General features: G+C 37.5%; 1 protein-coding gene and 1 non-coding gene across 2 annotated transcripts; one reads left to right on the top strand and one right to left on the bottom strand.

The window, feature by feature from the left end:
- Positions 1-3,153: 3,153 nt before the first annotated feature.
- On the bottom strand, positions 3,154-16,393 carry LOC117983695 (facilitated trehalose transporter Tret1-like). Its single transcript, XM_034970313.2, has 7 exons — positions 15,955-16,393; positions 13,192-13,397; positions 11,017-11,328; positions 9,007-9,139; positions 6,558-6,769; positions 4,893-5,081; positions 3,154-3,402 (listed from the first exon to the last, which is right to left on the bottom strand). The coding sequence occupies exons 1-7, from the start codon at positions 16,037-16,039 to the stop codon at positions 3,169-3,171; spliced, it is 1,371 nt and encodes a 456-aa protein (XP_034826204.1). The 5' UTR covers positions 16,040-16,393; the 3' UTR covers positions 3,154-3,168.
- TRNAR-UCG (transfer RNA arginine (anticodon UCG)) lies at positions 9,779-9,851 on the top strand. The gene has a single exon. It is a non-coding gene; the product is annotated as a tRNA-Arg (tRNA).
- Positions 16,394-17,661: the final 1,268 nt, after the last annotated feature.

The following is a 17,661-nucleotide window of genomic DNA, read 5'->3' as shown; positions in this document are numbered from 1 at the left end:
GTGCGTGCACCAATCACCTATCAGCTTTCTTGTATCGTAACTGAATGATATATTAGAAAAGTTTTATCAAAATTCCTTTAGTAGCCTTATTACTTACAAATAAATTATTTATGTAGATGAGCCTTATATTTCTAATCATTAGTGTTTTTTAGGGTTTTAGCAGGCCAGCCGCACTTCGTATTTTAGGTAGGTATAGCTACAAGTTCCCGGCAGGACCCGTCCGGGTGGGCGCATCACACCACACCGCACCGCACCGCTCCACACTGCATCGCACCGCAGCGCACCGCACCGCATCGCACCGCATCGCACCGCATCGCACCGCAGCGCACCGCAGCGCACCGCACTGCAGCGCACCACCTATGCCCATTAAAAAAGCACGTGCATTGCTCCGTTGCGATGTGATTGAACGACGAACCAATAAATTCTTTCGTATTTATAATGGGTAACGGCGAATACGCACTGCACTTCCGTCATCCAAGTTCTATCCGTCATCCGTGAGAATACCAGCGATTATCTACGACATATACGAGTAGGTATGTCATATTATGTCATACAAAACAAAAAGGGACGTATTCTCTCGGACTCGGATCAGATGAGTACGTAACCGCCGTAATGATCATTAGGATGAACACTGTTGTACCTACCTATAATATATGTTTTTAAATATAACTAATTTTAATTTACAGTATTTTAATTTTTACTAAAATCTGCTCCGCCTTTGCAAATGTAAAGTTTACCAGCCCGCGCTATTTAATTAGTTTACTGCAAAACTTTGTCAAGCCTTCACGCCTAAATCTAATTTAACTTCTACGTGAATCCTTCACGTCAATCTTCCACATTCTCGAATTAGGAATTCAATAAGTCAACAAGATAAATTTCAAAACTAAAACCCGACTAAGTAGGTAGGTAGGTACCTACGCCTTTTAATAAACGCTTAAATATTTCTAGGGTTCCGTACCTCAAAAGGAAAAAAGGAACATTTATTAGATCACATCGTTGTCTGTCTGTCCGTCTGTCATGTCTGTCAAGAAAAGCTATAGGGTACTTCCTGTTGACCTAGAATCTTGAAATTTGGCAGGTCGGTAAGTCAGTAAACAAAATTACTTACAATCGATTGACACCTCATTCCTCACACCACCAAAGTGTAATCCACGCGGACGAGGTCGCGAGCATAAGCTAGTAATTTAATAATAATAATCGGAAACAGCAAAAGTCGTGCTTATGAATAAATCTGACAGTATTTGATACGTACTTTCGATAATGCAGAGAAGATTGTCCATTTTTAGTCTCTCAATAAAGAAACGGTAAATATATTATAATATTTCCATAACGAATCATTCATTTGACGAGGGACCCGAATTTTAGCCTGGACACCTGAGTACTCACTTCTTTTAATCAACAAAGCGGAGCTTTTAGTCGAGAGACACTCAGAAGCAGTGCGATCATCAGAAAAGAATTCATTTAAGCATTTCATAAATGCATTTAGCCTTATAACCTTGGTCCTATTCTTCAGACGCTATGGTTATTTGAGTTACTAGATACTCAGATAATAGTAGCCAATTTGCGAACAGCTTCAGACTATATCTATGCAAAAAAATCAGATCGATCTGCGTTGCAACGTGATTGAAGAACAAACAAACCAACCATTAAATAAACACACTTTCGCATTTACAATAATATATTATTAAGTAGTGATTCGTAGGATAAGACCTCATTTTTTTCAGAGCTATTTCGGAGTAACTTTGTTTTTTTTTCATAAATTACCAATTTTTCTTTCAGTCATGCCATTCCGTATAATAATATCAGAACAAGGAAAGCCGGCTATCATAATTTAAGTTACCTACCTAATACCTATAATATACTATACCTTCTATGTGCTGAGAATAATTTCGTGTTACCTTCTCATAAACGTAATATGCGGCATTAGGGACGATTTGAGCAATTTTTCTTCTGTTGACCTTTTCTTTGAAAAACTAGTTTATCACATACTACACTACGAAATATTAGGTAAATGTTGGTTTTTTCACGTAATTTATAACAACATGTGGAAAATATAGTGAACTAGATGCTGCCCGTGACTTCGTCCACATGGATTTACTCGTACTTTTAAAATACCGTGAGTACTCTTTGATTTTCTGGGATAAAATGTAGCCTTCCTTCCTCGGTGTACAAGTTACCTCTGTACCAAATTTCGTCAAAATCAGTTTAATAGATGGGCCGTGAAAGGCTAGCAGACAGACAGACGGACACACTTTCGCATTCCTAATATTAGTATAGATATTGATTACTAAACATAAAATTATGTGAGGCCACCTGTGCGAAGACGGGGCGAGTCAGCCAGTTTGCTTTTGCTGTAGGAATGTGTGTGTTTCATAGTGAAATGACACAGTTATTTACAATTTTATCTCTGAGTAATACTTAGGTATTATTAAATGTTGCGACCGTTTATTAAAAGTAGGGACAAAAAATATCGAGGAAAATCCGAATCGTTTTCTGCGAACGGTTACTTAAGTGAAAAATCCTGTTTATTCTACTTGTACCGAACTTTGTAGGAAGAGAAAATGTTTCGACATCGCAAGGTTTGCAAATAAAATAAGCAGCTGCAATTTGTATAAATTCAACTGAAGCGTCCGTCTGTGATTTCGTAAAAATATAATAACTTGTATGTAACGAACTATGTAACTTATCGTAAACGAATCCCAAACTTTTTTGACAGGATATTCGCTTCAGGCAGGTAAAGTAAGAGTACTATGCTAGGCAACGATATTATCTATGAACTACCAGGTCCTACGCACCAGATTAGCTATTTCAAATAAGATTTCTTTGATACAAGTTGTAGCCTCTGCCATGCCTCTGCCTCTGCCTAGTACTTGATGGGCAGTGTCATATTTGGTTTGACAGGTTAACGATTTTTGTTCCAAATAGCCGTCCTTTCGTTTTTTTAATTTAACTATGGCAGAAGTATCTGAAGTTTCTAAACATTTAATGATGCTTTATATGTTAAGAAAACAGAATGGAACTGAGCAAAAAGTCAAATTGAAGCTGTCGAAGTCGCAGGCAATAGCTACTCCTTAGATTTAACTCCAATATTTTCTACCAACTAATTACTAGCTATTCTACTCGTACTAATTAAAAGGTAAATCAAAGAATTGATAAAGGTACTGTAATTTATTTTATGATAGGGATCTTCTTTAGTTGTCCTTCTATTTGTCTCACGCTTTTATCTTTTATATCTGGTACATTGGAAATCGTGTACACTGCTCCAAATAAGTTGATGCAGGCGAAAATGTAAAGCAACGTGTAAATGCCCACGTAATCTTCTATGTATTTGAACGTGTATACATGAGCAAGCCTTAAGATTTGAGAGTATGTGTACACCATTCCTAAGACTTTAGTCCGGATCTGCAAGTAAAAAAGTAAATGTTTACAATAAAATCCTGGTCCTGGCTGTGGTCCTCGTATACGAGTATTGTAGAGTAAAAAATGGCAGTCAGTGCGGACTGCCGACCAAAGTGAAAACTTAAAATTATAAAATAACAGTGGGCTTTTTCGATTTTCAAATTAGTTGTAGTACCTACAGTAAGTATCAAAAATTAAAACATAATTAATTTTAATTTACAAAACCATAGTTTAGTGTTTAGATCTATCGACACTGCAATTATCTAGCTACTTTTAACAATAGCATGTCGGTGACTAAAGTTTTTACCCACCCTAAAAGCGCCTAAAGAAGTTTTCACTTTAAAAATATCGAAGCACATCCAATCAAAATATTATAAATTCCCTTTTCTAGTCACGTAGAAATTTACCAAAATACCGTCATACTTCAGAAAATCTGCATGCAAATTTTCAAGTTCCTATACCTAAAGAAGTAGAACTTTCTAAAGATCAGTCAGTTTTCCGTATAATATTATAGATGTCCCTTTTAATTCCCTTATTACCCAGTACAGGAGTTCAATAAAGTTCAGTCTGTGGGTGGTAGGTACTGTAGTCTCGTAGAATGTGGGCGTTTTACGGACGATAGCCTTCCAACGACCTCGTTTCGGGGAAAAGGGGGTTTTGGTGTAACGGCCAATAGATATTATTGAAATGGAATTTTGTGCTTGTTGCCTAGCCGTACTTCTGGTATTAGAATGGAATATTTAGCGTTTTTACGCTAAGTATGTACACCTCATCTAACATGAATTACTTTTTGACATGAATACATTGTGTCGCGTCACCGACATGCTAATTTTATGAGCTTTTAGGACTTGTTTCTTACGCAACCTATTCTAATTTTTAATGGAAGAGTCAAATATGCTTTTGGTAGCATTAGATTAAATTTTCAATTCTTTCGGCTGTTTCCACTGACAGCCAATTTTTTTAATTGGAAGGTAGGCGTGCGGTTAACGACAATCATGCTTAAGGACTAAGAGCCAGACCTTTGGTATTTTTTAAAAGCTGAACGTGTCTCTGAGTATTATACCCAACACTGGGAGGAACATTTGTTTAGATGTTTTGAAGGCATGTCGCCGTTCCTAGCACGGGATTGGGATAACATAATTCCACCCTAACGCAGCAATACCCGCCTCATTATATCTCGTGTAAGTATACCTATAGGTAAGTAGGTAACGCCATACAAAATAGAATATATCGAGGAGAAAAGTAAGTATTAGTGCAATGTCTCTACATCTTGGTAATTCTGTGTTAATTAAGTAGGTACCTAATTGTCTCTTTTACAGTGTAACTGTGTTGATCTGGTGACAGAAGGGCCGACACATTTTTTTTTGCAAAGGATCAGCCTGGCTGGCCAATGCGGGAAAGCAGCCATGGTATTTTTGGCACCATTCCACACAGCCAAGATTTGTACAGTAATAATTAGTCAAGGCAATAAAAAAATATGTACACCGCATTACCTCTAAATTCAGCATCTCAACCATAACAATGGTAGGCAGGCCCCATGCAACTCCATATCCAAACACGAGCACCCCCAGTGCAGCCACTGGCAACCATCTCAATGACGTCACAGTTAGGTCAGCTTGCGTGAACACCGCTAGCGTGCCCATCGATAACACCATTACCGACAAGGCAAATGTTAGAAGATACTGAAACAATATCGAAAGTCTTGCTATTTTACTATCATTTACTACCTGCCCATATTTTATACCCGAGCAAATCAGAAATGAGGAGAACCGTAGGAGAACTAGAGTAACCGACATAGCTCCACGGGTTGCGAAGCTGAAATGGCAATGCCGCAATGGGCAGGGCACATACCTAGTTCGTAAAACCTGGGGTTCGTTCTTCGTTGGGGTCTTAAGGTGTTGAAATGGCAACCTCGCACCGGAAGACTCAGCGTTGGAAGACCCCCCACTAGGTGGACGGACACATCAGACGAGTCGCAGGGAGCTGCTGGATTTAGGCGGCGCAAGACCGTGGTGTGTGGAAGTCCCAACAAGATACCTATGTCCAGCGCTGTGGACGTCTATCGGTTTATAATGATAATGATGATATTTTATAAATTTAAAAGATGTGTTTGTTTGTTAGTTAATTAGTTTGTTGATTTGTCCTTGAATCACGCCGCAACGGAGCAACAGGTCGGCGTGATTTTTGTATGTATATTACCTAGTTAAAGACTTTGAGAGTAACATAGGTTACTTTTTATATCGAAAAATCAAAGATTTTCAAAACTTAAATCCACACGAACGAAGTTGCGTGCATCAAGTAGTAAGTAAATAAAACCAATAAGGTTTAAAGGTCGAAATATAAAATTTCAAAGGAATTTTTAAACTAAAAGAAAATATCTTCCTACACAAAACATGTTTAAAGAAAATATTTTTATTTCTTCAGGCAATCTCTTACAGACGACCTTCTGCGAAGGTTCGTTTTTGTTGATCAGATGGAATATTGAAACGCTGAAAACTGAAAATAATTTTAGATAGAGAAACAGTTTTGATCATCATCAATCTTTTTAACCGACTTCAAAAAAGGAGAAGGTTCTCAATTCGTCGGAATCTTTTTTTTTTAATGTATGTTACCTGATTATATTGTACACGCTAACTAGCTATCATGCCCTGGCTTCACTTTAAACATATTGATAATAATATTAAATAATGTACTACTTACTAGAAGATGATGCCCGCGTGGAATTTTTTAAATCCCATGGGAACTCTGATGATTTTCCGAGACAAAAAGTAGCCATGACCCTCCTTAGAAAACAAACATTTTCTGTACCAAATTTCGTTACAAACGGTTAAACAGATGGCCCTTGAAAACTTGGCAGATATTATACTATAATATTAGTATGGATGTATAAACCTTTTCCAACTCACACTTAGCGAGCATGGTTAACTATGGCCTAAACCGTCCTCAGTCCGAGAGGAAACTTGTTCTCAGGGCTGGTGAAGGGCTGATGATGCAACCTTTTCTGAGAATGAGTATGTCCATCCATTGGGAACATCCATCGCACTTTTGAGATAATTATTAGGTATGCGCTTTTAAATCTCTTTTGTCGCGATGGTCTAGATTTTTCTACACTACAGTTAGTATAATAGATTTATTTAAAGTAATAGTTACTTACTTACTTTTCTTTCGAATATCCTCACTAGGATGACGCAAAATAGAGCCCCCAAAAACAAACAAATAGGCACCAATATATTGTTTTCAAGGTCGGTAGAGGTCTTTAGCTGTATGAGAACCTTGTTTTGATCGAGGAATATAATGCATCCACTAAGCATTATTGTTGTGAAAAGCATTATACCTATTTTTATCTCGCCACGCCAAATTTGATTTTTAACTGAAACAAATTCGCGTTATAACAACAACACCAGATTACAATGCTTATTATATTCAAAACATTGAATGACAAACACAGAAATCGCGTTTCTAGTAAATGGTACTTACACATATAGATGCCTGTTATACACGAATTTAAACCAATCAATTGGTTAATCGCACAAGACGCCGCGTTGCCTTGATTGGCCAATAATTCAAAGTGACAGTTACGAAGTTACAATAGAATTGATAACGCGTGTGGTAGATGACTATAATATTATGTACATACCTACATTACAATAGTATATTTCGTTTTGCTATAATGCTATAAACAAACAGAATATTTCTATGCGTTGTCGTTCGCTGATTTATAACTGCAAACATATAACTGTAGTATTTTCTTTTTAAATACACCCGGTAGTTTACCCAAAGTGTGGGTGCTCCGTGCTGCACGATACTTGATTTAGTATGTGCCGCCAATTTTAGTTTACTAGCCGTGCCGTACCGAGGCCGTGCAATTGTCAATTTATTTGCGCACAGTTGGGCCAACATTGTACGAAGTTATTCATGCCAACCTGCCCGTAACACCCCTAACACCCACATGCACTTTGTTATCCAAAGAGCATCTTACACGTAGATATCAATAGCACCACAATAGCACTGTACAGTTACAGCTATATAATATAGTTAGGTACATTTGTACTTGCCTACCAATTAAGTGATGATTTTTGAACCTAAAACTATTTTAGGCGTGATTTGAGCGTAACTCAGATCTTTTTCAGATCTGAGAACGGTCACTCATGTCATGGTCAGTTCATGATTTATTGTCACACTAGATGATGCCCGCGACTTCGTCCGCGTGGATATACCTAGTTTTTAAAAATCCTGTGAGAACTCTTTAATTTTCCGGGATAAAAAGCCCATGTCCTTTCCCGGGATGCAAGCTATCTCTGTACCAAATTTCGTCAAAATCGGTTGAACGGTTGAGCCGTGACAAGCTAGCAGACAGACAGACAGACACACTTTCGCATTTATAATATTAGTATGAATGGATTACAGCTGTTTCAAGGCCACTATCTTTTATCGAGGTATTAAAGTACCAAGCAGTTATAAGGAATAGATTAAAGGCTCTGCTTTTTACTTACGCCATGATGATAATTTAATATGATAAAAAAGAGAATCTGCCTCATTTTGATGACGGGGTAATAATGTAGTAATTACCCTCCTACGTTTGTATCAAGAAAGCACCTAACTGTGCCCACTTAAGGCGCGTTGGGCGATTTTGGGATGGGTAAAAAGTACAAGTTTGGGTCACCGACATGCTAATGTTAATAGTGCTCGGAGTGCCAATATTAATGGTTTTAATTTAAAAATTATAAAATTTTAATTTTTGACACTAGGTACCAACAATTACAAAATCCAAAAAAAAAACACTGTCGTTTCTTAGTTTTAATTTTTCATTTCTGTGGGCAGTCCCCACTGACTGCCTTGTATGTTGTTGTTGGAAGTTCGAGATATTTTCCCGATGATATAAATATTACCCTAACGTAAGTAAATTTTAACGAAATTTAGAGAGTAGAGGGCTACAGCAAAATTGTATTATCGCTATATCATTTTATATGCAAGAAGTAAACACCTAACTTTGAAGCGGAATTTTTAGCTAAATGCACACAAACGACGCGACATCAGAAACTTTGTGCTTATTGAATTTTGTGCTAGCGTATGCACTGTGTTGTAGAAATATCTTCATTTAGAGCAAAACTAACTAAATATGTACCTACTTAGTATACGAACATTTATTTGTAGGTACTATTTTATGCAAAGTTCAATTGAGTTTATTGAATTTTGAAATTGAATTTATTTATTTCGTGTAGGACAGTTTTTGCAAGGTACTTATTATAATAGGTATGTCACGACTTTACCAACGGTTCAGAAAGTAGATTCTACTGAGAAGATCCGACAAGAAAGTCAGCAGTTGCTCTTTAAAAAGAATTATCCTGGTCATTGACTTACCTGAGTAGATATAATAAGTCAATGAACTCAGTGTTAGATTTGTGATAAAAGCAACGGTAAAATAATTAATTTTATGAAGTATTTTTGTATTTCTTACAAGTAGACATTATATTTCCCCAGTTTCGCAAAGTGACTGAACGATTCAAAAGAGCTTGTAAAAGCCTATACATGAATAAATCATAGGTTTCTTCAGCTTGGGAAAAATACTGTACCTACTATTAAATACCTCTGGATGAAATAACTTACATATCTGATACCAGCGTAAGACTCCATTTGGCTTGGCACGTTCACTCTCCTCCTTCAGAAGTGTTATTTGGTTGACGATGTAGGTATCGTCTGCAGGTAGACATTTTAACTTGCCCATACTTGTTTTTGCCGCCTGAAAAATATTATAGAATTATCATTTACTTATCATATCTAGTATTCTTGGGATATGAGAATACCTACCGATTGAATTATTGATTTTTTGTTCTTTTTTTTCTACTAATAAATGCGAAAGTGTTTGTTGATTTGTCCTACAAACACGCCGCAGTAGAGCAAAAGCTTTACGTGATTTTTGCATGAATAGAGTTAAAGACCTGAAACGAGTGACTTATGCTATTTATAAACCCAGAAAACTTAAGAATTCTCATGAGATTTTACATAAACCTAAATCAGAAACGAAATCGTCGGCATAATAGTTAAATTTAAAATGTTGCAATGTTACTACAAGTAGCACAAACAACTTGAGACAGGTATAATAGTAACTAAAACATGGAAGAGACTAAGTGACTGGGGAGGCCTTTGTCCGGAAATTTATCGCTGCAATTATAATGAAAAATACTATAAATTTAGTACATAATAGCTGGGTCCAATGTAAACGCGCACCGCAGCTAGTGTGGATTTGCCTCAGTCGAATTAGGTATACAAATATTTCACAAGAAAGGAACTAGGCGTGCAGTTTTAGTTGAAATAATCTCTATTGTGTAGGAAAAACGTTTTCCACGAGCACTTCACAAATTCGTCATGAAAATCAGGCGACCGTGTGGCCTAATGGATAAGGCGTCGGACTTCGGATCCGAAGATTGCAGGTTCGAGTCCTGTCACGGTCGAATATCTTAACCTTTTTACCTTTTTTAAACGAATTTTGATTAAAGTGTCCGTTGAAACTTTGAGTTTGCGAAGCCTACCTACCTGCTCCACATATTTATTGCTAAATATTTTTGCAAAATTATTAAAGATATTCCCAAAATCCAACTTTCTATTTGACGAAATGTAAGTAGGTCGGCCAATTTCTTGTAGAAATAGTAGCTACCTACTTTTCATGAGACTTTACAGGATACACAAATAGACATTACAGAAACAATACTTTATTAGTATGCAATTAATATTATTAATGGAAAGTCAATAATTACTTATCGACGTCATACGTATTATATTTTTCTAGTATAAGTATTTTTTTATCAGACATTTAAATTTTACAACACCCGGCAAGTTACAGTACCTACGTAGAACTCTCGCACACAGCGAGTCGGGTTTCATAGAACCGATTTTTAACAACACAACATGAAAACCTCATTTAAAGTAAAAATAAAAACTAAGGATTTAATTTAGAGGTCGATCTTTTTGTGGAAAATATTTTTCTACAAATACATGGTTCACGGTCTTCGTTTCAGCACAAATTGACTTGTTGAATTCTTAAATATAGGTACTTAGGCTACTTTTGGCGATTGGCCCTGGAAAATCAATAAGTGCCAACGGGATTTTTCATAAATCTAAATAGGGTTGTTGCGGATGCCAATATTTTGACATCCGCGGACGCGGATGCGGATGCCTAAATTGATGGAATGTTCCACATTTGCGGATGCGGATGCGAATATCCGTAACACCCCTGTTGGGTCCCATCGTAAACTTTCTGATTGGGCAATTAGCGATCGAAGATATCTACAGTAACCACGCGCGAGGCACGCGCCACTCTGGCCCCGGCCACTTTCTTTGCAGGTCGTTACTTGTTTCAAATATGAATCCACCTCCGTACAAGCTCCGCATTGATTAATACGGATGTCTGAATTAATGCGAATGTTCCTCATTTGCGGATGCGGATATCTGTAACACTCCTGGTATAGATATACCTAGGTTGCATCCTGGAGACGGACATAGACTACTTTTTACTACGGTAAATCAAAGAGTTCCCACAGGTTTTAAACAACCTAATTCCGAGTAGACAAAGTCACGGGCATCATCAATTTACTGAAAAAAAATCTCACTTCTACTTACTTGAATCTTCCCAACCTTAACCAAATAAGCTGGAGACTCAACCATCATGAATAAGGTAACAAACTGTACAAAAACCACACCAGCTATCAAATACAGCCTATTATCAGCGTCAAGTGCCAGTCTCATGAGATATCCTGCCGTAGTCATCAACACCATTAGGGACATCATGGTTCCACGATACTTAACATCGCATATCTCTCGTATGTAAACTGGTATGCATATGAAAAGACCAGCGGTTGAGATCCCTGCTAAGACGTGAAGAATTATGTAGGCTATGTCGTTTGGAGGTATCAGAAGTGGTATGCATGATACCTAAAACCATATAGAATACATGAATAATAGAATCTTATTTCTTAACTACTTACTTATCTGTACATATAAAAAGACATGTCCTGACTGACTGATCTAGCCACGCATTGGTGTTTGGCCTTTCGGGCAGAATTAAAAGAAGAGAAGAAGTAGGCACGTAGTTTAGCATTTTTGGAATATCTACCCTCTCACCGATTCCCCGAATGCTATAGGCAGTAAGCTGACGAAATCGCGGGAAAACGCTAGTTGTATAAATATTTTTCCATAATATTAATAGGCAAATGCGAAAGCGTGTTTGGTGGGTTGACCCTTCACGCAGCTACAAAACAAGGGATAAAGCTAAAGAGCCAATGACCTGACAAAACCCCACATATCATACTATAGTATGCGACAGGTCGAGATGGCAATTGGGGAGGGAACACACTACATACCCGCACAGCCCCAGCGCTAACCCGATGCGGGCGAGTGCGGGGGACGTGTGGGTGTGCGGGGCGTCCTCCCCGCCTCATACCCCGATTGACATCTTGACTTGTCGCGGACTATAGGTAGATACAAACATAATATATTGTATCTACAAGCAAAACCCTAATGTAAGCGGATGACAAAAGAACGGTAGTAGATAATGACACATTTTATACCAATAGATAATACAATATATTGTAGTCAAATGAACACAATGAGCTGAAATAATTATTTACATAATTTAGTAATCTCATACGTGACTGAATCACTTTTCTACATACTCGAGTCTTACATAATGTTTATTATCTTCTCTAATTCTACATTGTTTAATCTTTTTAGAGATGCGTAATTCAAACTGAAAAACCAAACTTGATGTTCGCTGTCGCTGTTTGTTATAATAGGTAGGTACCCAATTTTCTCAAAAGTTATCTTTTTAAGCATCTTGTTTCACCATTTCATAATTGGTTATCGAAATGAAATCCTGCAAAGAAACCGGCAGGATTCGCAATACATAGAAGTCAGATAGGTAGGAAGGTATACTCTCTCTGGGTATCGCGCCCGCCAAAATTTGCAATAATAATAATCATCATCAACCCATCACCAACTCACTACTGAGCACAGGTCTCCTGTCCGAATGAGGAGGGGTTAGCCATAGTCCACGACGCTGGCCAAGTGCAGATTGGCGACTTGACACACCTTTGAGAACCTTATGAAGAAACTCTGTTACATGCACTGTTAAAGCAAGCGATAAGTATTTAATTGCTTAAAAAGCGCATAACTTCAAAAATTTTGAACCCCCGATTCCCGAATGGAAGGCTGATGAAACCTTATCCACTTGGTTATGGCTAATGAATAATCAATATAATATAATAAAAGAAAGTGTACAATGTGTGCCGCTATAACTCAGAAATGAGTCCCGGTACGATCAAGGTAGTTATATGGTGTGATAGCTCTCTATCTCCCGTCCATGAAGAAGGTTCCCGTTTTTACTTGAAGGGTGTGCTTTTGAGGATATAAGGGTTGGAAGTTTCGCCCTATAGAAATTGCTAGAATAATCAAGAATATTCGAGAGTTTTCGAGAGAATTCCACAGAATATCCCGGATCATTGTAGAACATTCCAGAACATTCTCGAATGTGTGTCGAATATTCTGGAATCTGGAACATTGTGGACCATTCGAACACTTTTCTCTATGGGTAAAGCTACCTGCTGTTAGGTAAAGTATAAGATCCGTCGTGAGTTCGAACGTTCTAGAACATTCTGGAATGTTGTGGAATGTTCGGGAATAATTTGTAATGTTCAGGGATACGGACTACGCGAAGCCGCGGGGCAAAAGCTAGTAATTTATGGATTTTGAAAAGAAGACTTACCCCATAGCGAGACCAATAATTAATCTATGACTTACCCCTTGCAACAATACAACTACGAAAATACCAAATCTTCTTCCCCAAGTGTCAATAACATAACTATAGATTAGTGCACTGCCGATAGTTCCAAGTATGAGTCCCACAGTCGTCCAAGGTATTTGTTCAGGTGTGGTGAAATGACCTGCGTGGCTTGAAATTGTGAGGTTAAGACTCTCCACGCCATTGGTGAAGAACGGCAGACTCACTGCAGAAAGAAAAAAAACATCACTTGTAAATTAATTTAAACACCATAAACTTTAGTTTAGTTTTTACATTTACTGGCATTCCGAGCACTATCAACATAATTAGCATGTCGGGGACGCGACCTTAAAGTTTTTAACCATTCCAAAATCGCCCAACGCGCCTAACGAAGTTTTCACATTTGCATTGCTAACTATTTAAACATCCTCAGGAAATGTAGACTTGGTAATGCAAAGGTCTACATCTCCTGTGGGAGCTCCAGGTTCGGAGTGAAACGTGCGTTGAGTGTTTTCGCAGGATTCGTATGGCGTTGCGTGGTGGTGGTTCATATTGCTTGCTTGCTTTTCCTGCATGTTTAGCAGTGGGAGTGTGGACGGTGCATGTCGCATGCTGCGTGTTGCACCATACAAATTTGACTGGTTTAGGGTCGTTTTCACAAACGTACAATAAGTCTTATCTGAACCTGTCATATATTTTTCAAATTTCAATACAAAAACTGTTATTAGGCCCAATCAAATTTATTCCTCGTTTAAATGTTACTCTTCGTTGGTGAAATCGCCATTAAGTGGATTATTTGAAAATCTAAGTACTTATCTAAGTAAGATTTACCGATGTAAAGACTACAGGTAGGTATACTTATTATGTCTCGTCCTTGTGCGTCTTCAAAACATAAATTGTATGTATAGACAAAGAAATATGGACATTGCACATACCTATAATACACTATATATACCTAGGTACATACATATCTGCGATAGGTTGAGATGGCAAGCGGGGTATGAGGGGGGATGACACGCCACACACCCGCTCATCTGCCCCGCACTGGGCTGGGGGCTGTGCGGGTGTGCAGGGCGTTCCACCCCGATTGCCATATCGGCCTGTCACGAACTATAATAACATTGATGACAGATCCAAGAAATATTAAATTCCAAAATTGACCCAATCAAGAATTGAATTTGGAAACTCCCTTGCGCCCATCATTGCGTCATGTTATCACTTAAAAAAGCTTTCAGGAAAAATCGATTGCCGTACCCAGAGCTTAAAGGGCAGATACAGGCATCAATATATACTTTCTCCAAATAAAAAGGTTAATAAGAGTGCTCTCCATGGTCGCTCCAAGTCGAGCGGGACATACTCAAGGGTGAGATGGACGATTGTTTAACAACGTAAATCAACGTTTAATATTAAACTAAAGGGTGAGATCTATAGAGCGCACTCTGACTTAGCTTAGACGACAGAGTTAAAACGAGACAGAGTATTTATCTCCCATATAATCTGTCTCGTTTTAACTCAATCTTAAGTCTGAGCAAAGTCAAAGTGCGCTCTATAGATCTCCCATCCAAGTCTCAGTCTGATATATGATTTTGAAGTAAGTAATCAAAACTTTTATAGAGACCTTACACATTTGAAATTACTTACTATGAAGTAAAGTTAGTCATTGCAATTTGTAGTTTTTACATTTTGTACAAAGCTGCCTTTAAAATAGAGGTATTTCAAGTCGTCGTAACTTTCAAAATATACATAGTTTTAATTATAAACATCTAAAGGTCGATCAACAACCGACACGGACGCAATGCTGCTAAAGCATATTATATGCAATGCGTGGGAGGCTCAAAGAATGCCACTGGTATTTTCTGTGATTTATCCAAGGCATTTGAAAGCGTTGAGCACGAGACTTTCTTAGTTAAATTGAGCCACTATGGAATCAAAGAAACCGCTTCGTCTCATTGTGTGCGCGTACTTAAGTAGCGATTCACCTCCATCTAGAGTTAAAGTGACTAGAACAAGATGATATTTTAAATTGATGGCATTGGTGCCATGTGAAAAGAAAAGCTAGAGCAAATCAAAGGAAAATGGTATTTTAGATCTTAGAAATAAGGACTTATTTCATAACTATGTTACTGAACTATAAGTATCATTTTTCGAGTTTTAATTTGCCAACATCATGACATAATAAATCCTTTATAGGTCAAGGCGATATCTGTTAGCGCTTAATAGTGCCCAGTTAATAGAAATAAAACTGCTGTGACGGACAGATGGATAGACATCGAGGTAATCAACCGAGTATACCAAGTTTTGGCTATATTTAACCTCATTTGACCAGAAAATATAGGTTATGTTAATGTAAAGTGTGTACAAATTTGAAATAGCACGCAAAGAGAATTTGCCACCCTCGTGTTGCAAATTGTCAGTAAGCAATTTCGCACTCGGATTCAATTTAGAGCACTCAATATGACTTTGCCACCTTATTGAATAACTAGCTTTTACTCGCGACTTTGGCCGCGTGGAATTAGGTTTTCTAAGGATCCCGTTAATATTTCTCAAAATCTTTTCTTAGTGGGGTTCTATGTTATAAATAGAACCTATCAAAGAATGCTACCGCTCAACTCAAGCGGTAGGTACTCTACCTAGTACATAAATAACTAGATAATCTTGAGATTACCGGATTCAATACATTGGCAGTGTGGAATTTTACGCGAAGTAGCAAATTTCTGAACTTTACGTAGTTGACGTGTAAGCTTAATGTATACTAAACACAATAAAAGACATGGCATACTTACCTATAAAGGATAACGCATACTGCTTCAGAAGACAACCACGATCTTCTTCTGAAATATTCACATTTTTTGTTATTGTAAACACCATTTCTAGAGCGGACAGTCATATAAAGAAACAACACGCAAAAGACACTGCCATTTCCACACTGTCTTACGAGTATATACCTGCGTGCACTAAAACAAACAAACGATCACACTAGCATTGAAATATTAACTTTAATTGTTACAAAACAGAGCATAAACTCGAGCGTCGCAGAATCAAGATAGTAATCTAATGTTTGTTATGGAATTAGACGGTAAATTAATTGTGAATGATGCTGAAAGTTAGCGATAATAAGCAGCTCTAAAAATTATTGTAAAGTCGATTATTTTGCTTTGATTATATTTAAACAGACGTTAAACTGGAAGCTGATTGCCAGCTCGTTTGAGTCAATATAGCAGGGCGACGTGCGTTTATCTAGATGAATTTCTAAAACGTGCTATGCTTCATTTACATTTCACACTAACACGAATTATCTCAAGTTTGCTTTATTTACTTGCCTTTCAAGTGGTGCAAAGTTCTTAAGTGTCGTTTTTGTTGAAGTTTAAGTATTAAAAAAATGTTGAACACAGAATAAAATGATCTAAGTACCGTATAGCTTTCCTACAGTGAAAACGTGTCCACTTTTTGTCTGCCCAGCCGTTTAAGCGATTTTGATGAAAGGTACCTACTTACAGAGTTAGCGTAAGTAGGTATGTTGGGGATGGACATAGGCTACTTTTAACCGGGAAAATCAAAAAATTCCAATTAATTTTAATGGTATTTGACAACTACTCAAATCAGTAACTTTTTATCAAACGTCAAAACGCGCACTTAGTATGCGACATTCTATGAAGTATTGAAATGTGACGTCACAATCATTTGAATTGTTTTTTTTAGTTTCATCGACAATTTAAAATAGTAATTATTACACTTAAAACTAACAAAGGGCGTGGATTTCACATATTTTGGAAGACCCTCTATCTCAGAAATAAGTAATTTATTTTTGACACAGGAAAATACCCAATTGTTTAATCTCTACTTAACAGCGTGGTAACAGCATAATTAATTAACATTCGTAAATAAACTTACATATTATCTCTTTTAAGCAAAGTACATAGCAAGTCTACTCGATCGTTGGAACAGTCCTAAGTGGACAATCAACCTACACAGATCATCGCAATTCGGGTTAACTGACTCTTCCTACCTTGAATGGTCTGACAAGTTATTATTGTTTCCTTTATTGCATAACGGAATACTAAAGGAAACATCATCGTTACAAAACGGCACATAATGCAGAATACAAGCAACGCTCGCAGACTTTTGAAGATGCCCCAGAAGTATGGAATCTATGCCCAGATTAGTGCGCGAATTCGCAAATACCACAATTTCAATCGTGAGGAAAAGATAAGGAAATAATCGTGAGGTTAAGATAGCAAGTATGTGGAATCCAGTGGTAGAATTATACAAACCAGGACAGCAAAATCATCAAAAGCCGTGATAGTTTAGTGGTTAGGACGTCCGCCTCCTATTTGGGGGTGTCGGGGCTGCGATCCCGGACACGCATCTCTAGCTTTTCGGAGTTATGTGCGGTTTTAAAAATTAAATATGACTTGCTTTAACGGTTAAGAAAAACATCGTGAGGAAACCTGCATGCCTGATAGTTAATCATAATGTTCTCAAAGGTGTGT

This window comes from Maniola hyperantus, chromosome 7, assembly GCF_902806685.2.
Source record: "Maniola hyperantus chromosome 7, iAphHyp1.2, whole genome shotgun sequence".
NCBI classification, from domain to species: domain Eukaryota; kingdom Metazoa; phylum Arthropoda; class Insecta; order Lepidoptera; family Nymphalidae; genus Maniola; species Maniola hyperantus.
This window is presented reverse-complemented; position numbering and strand designations above follow the sequence as displayed.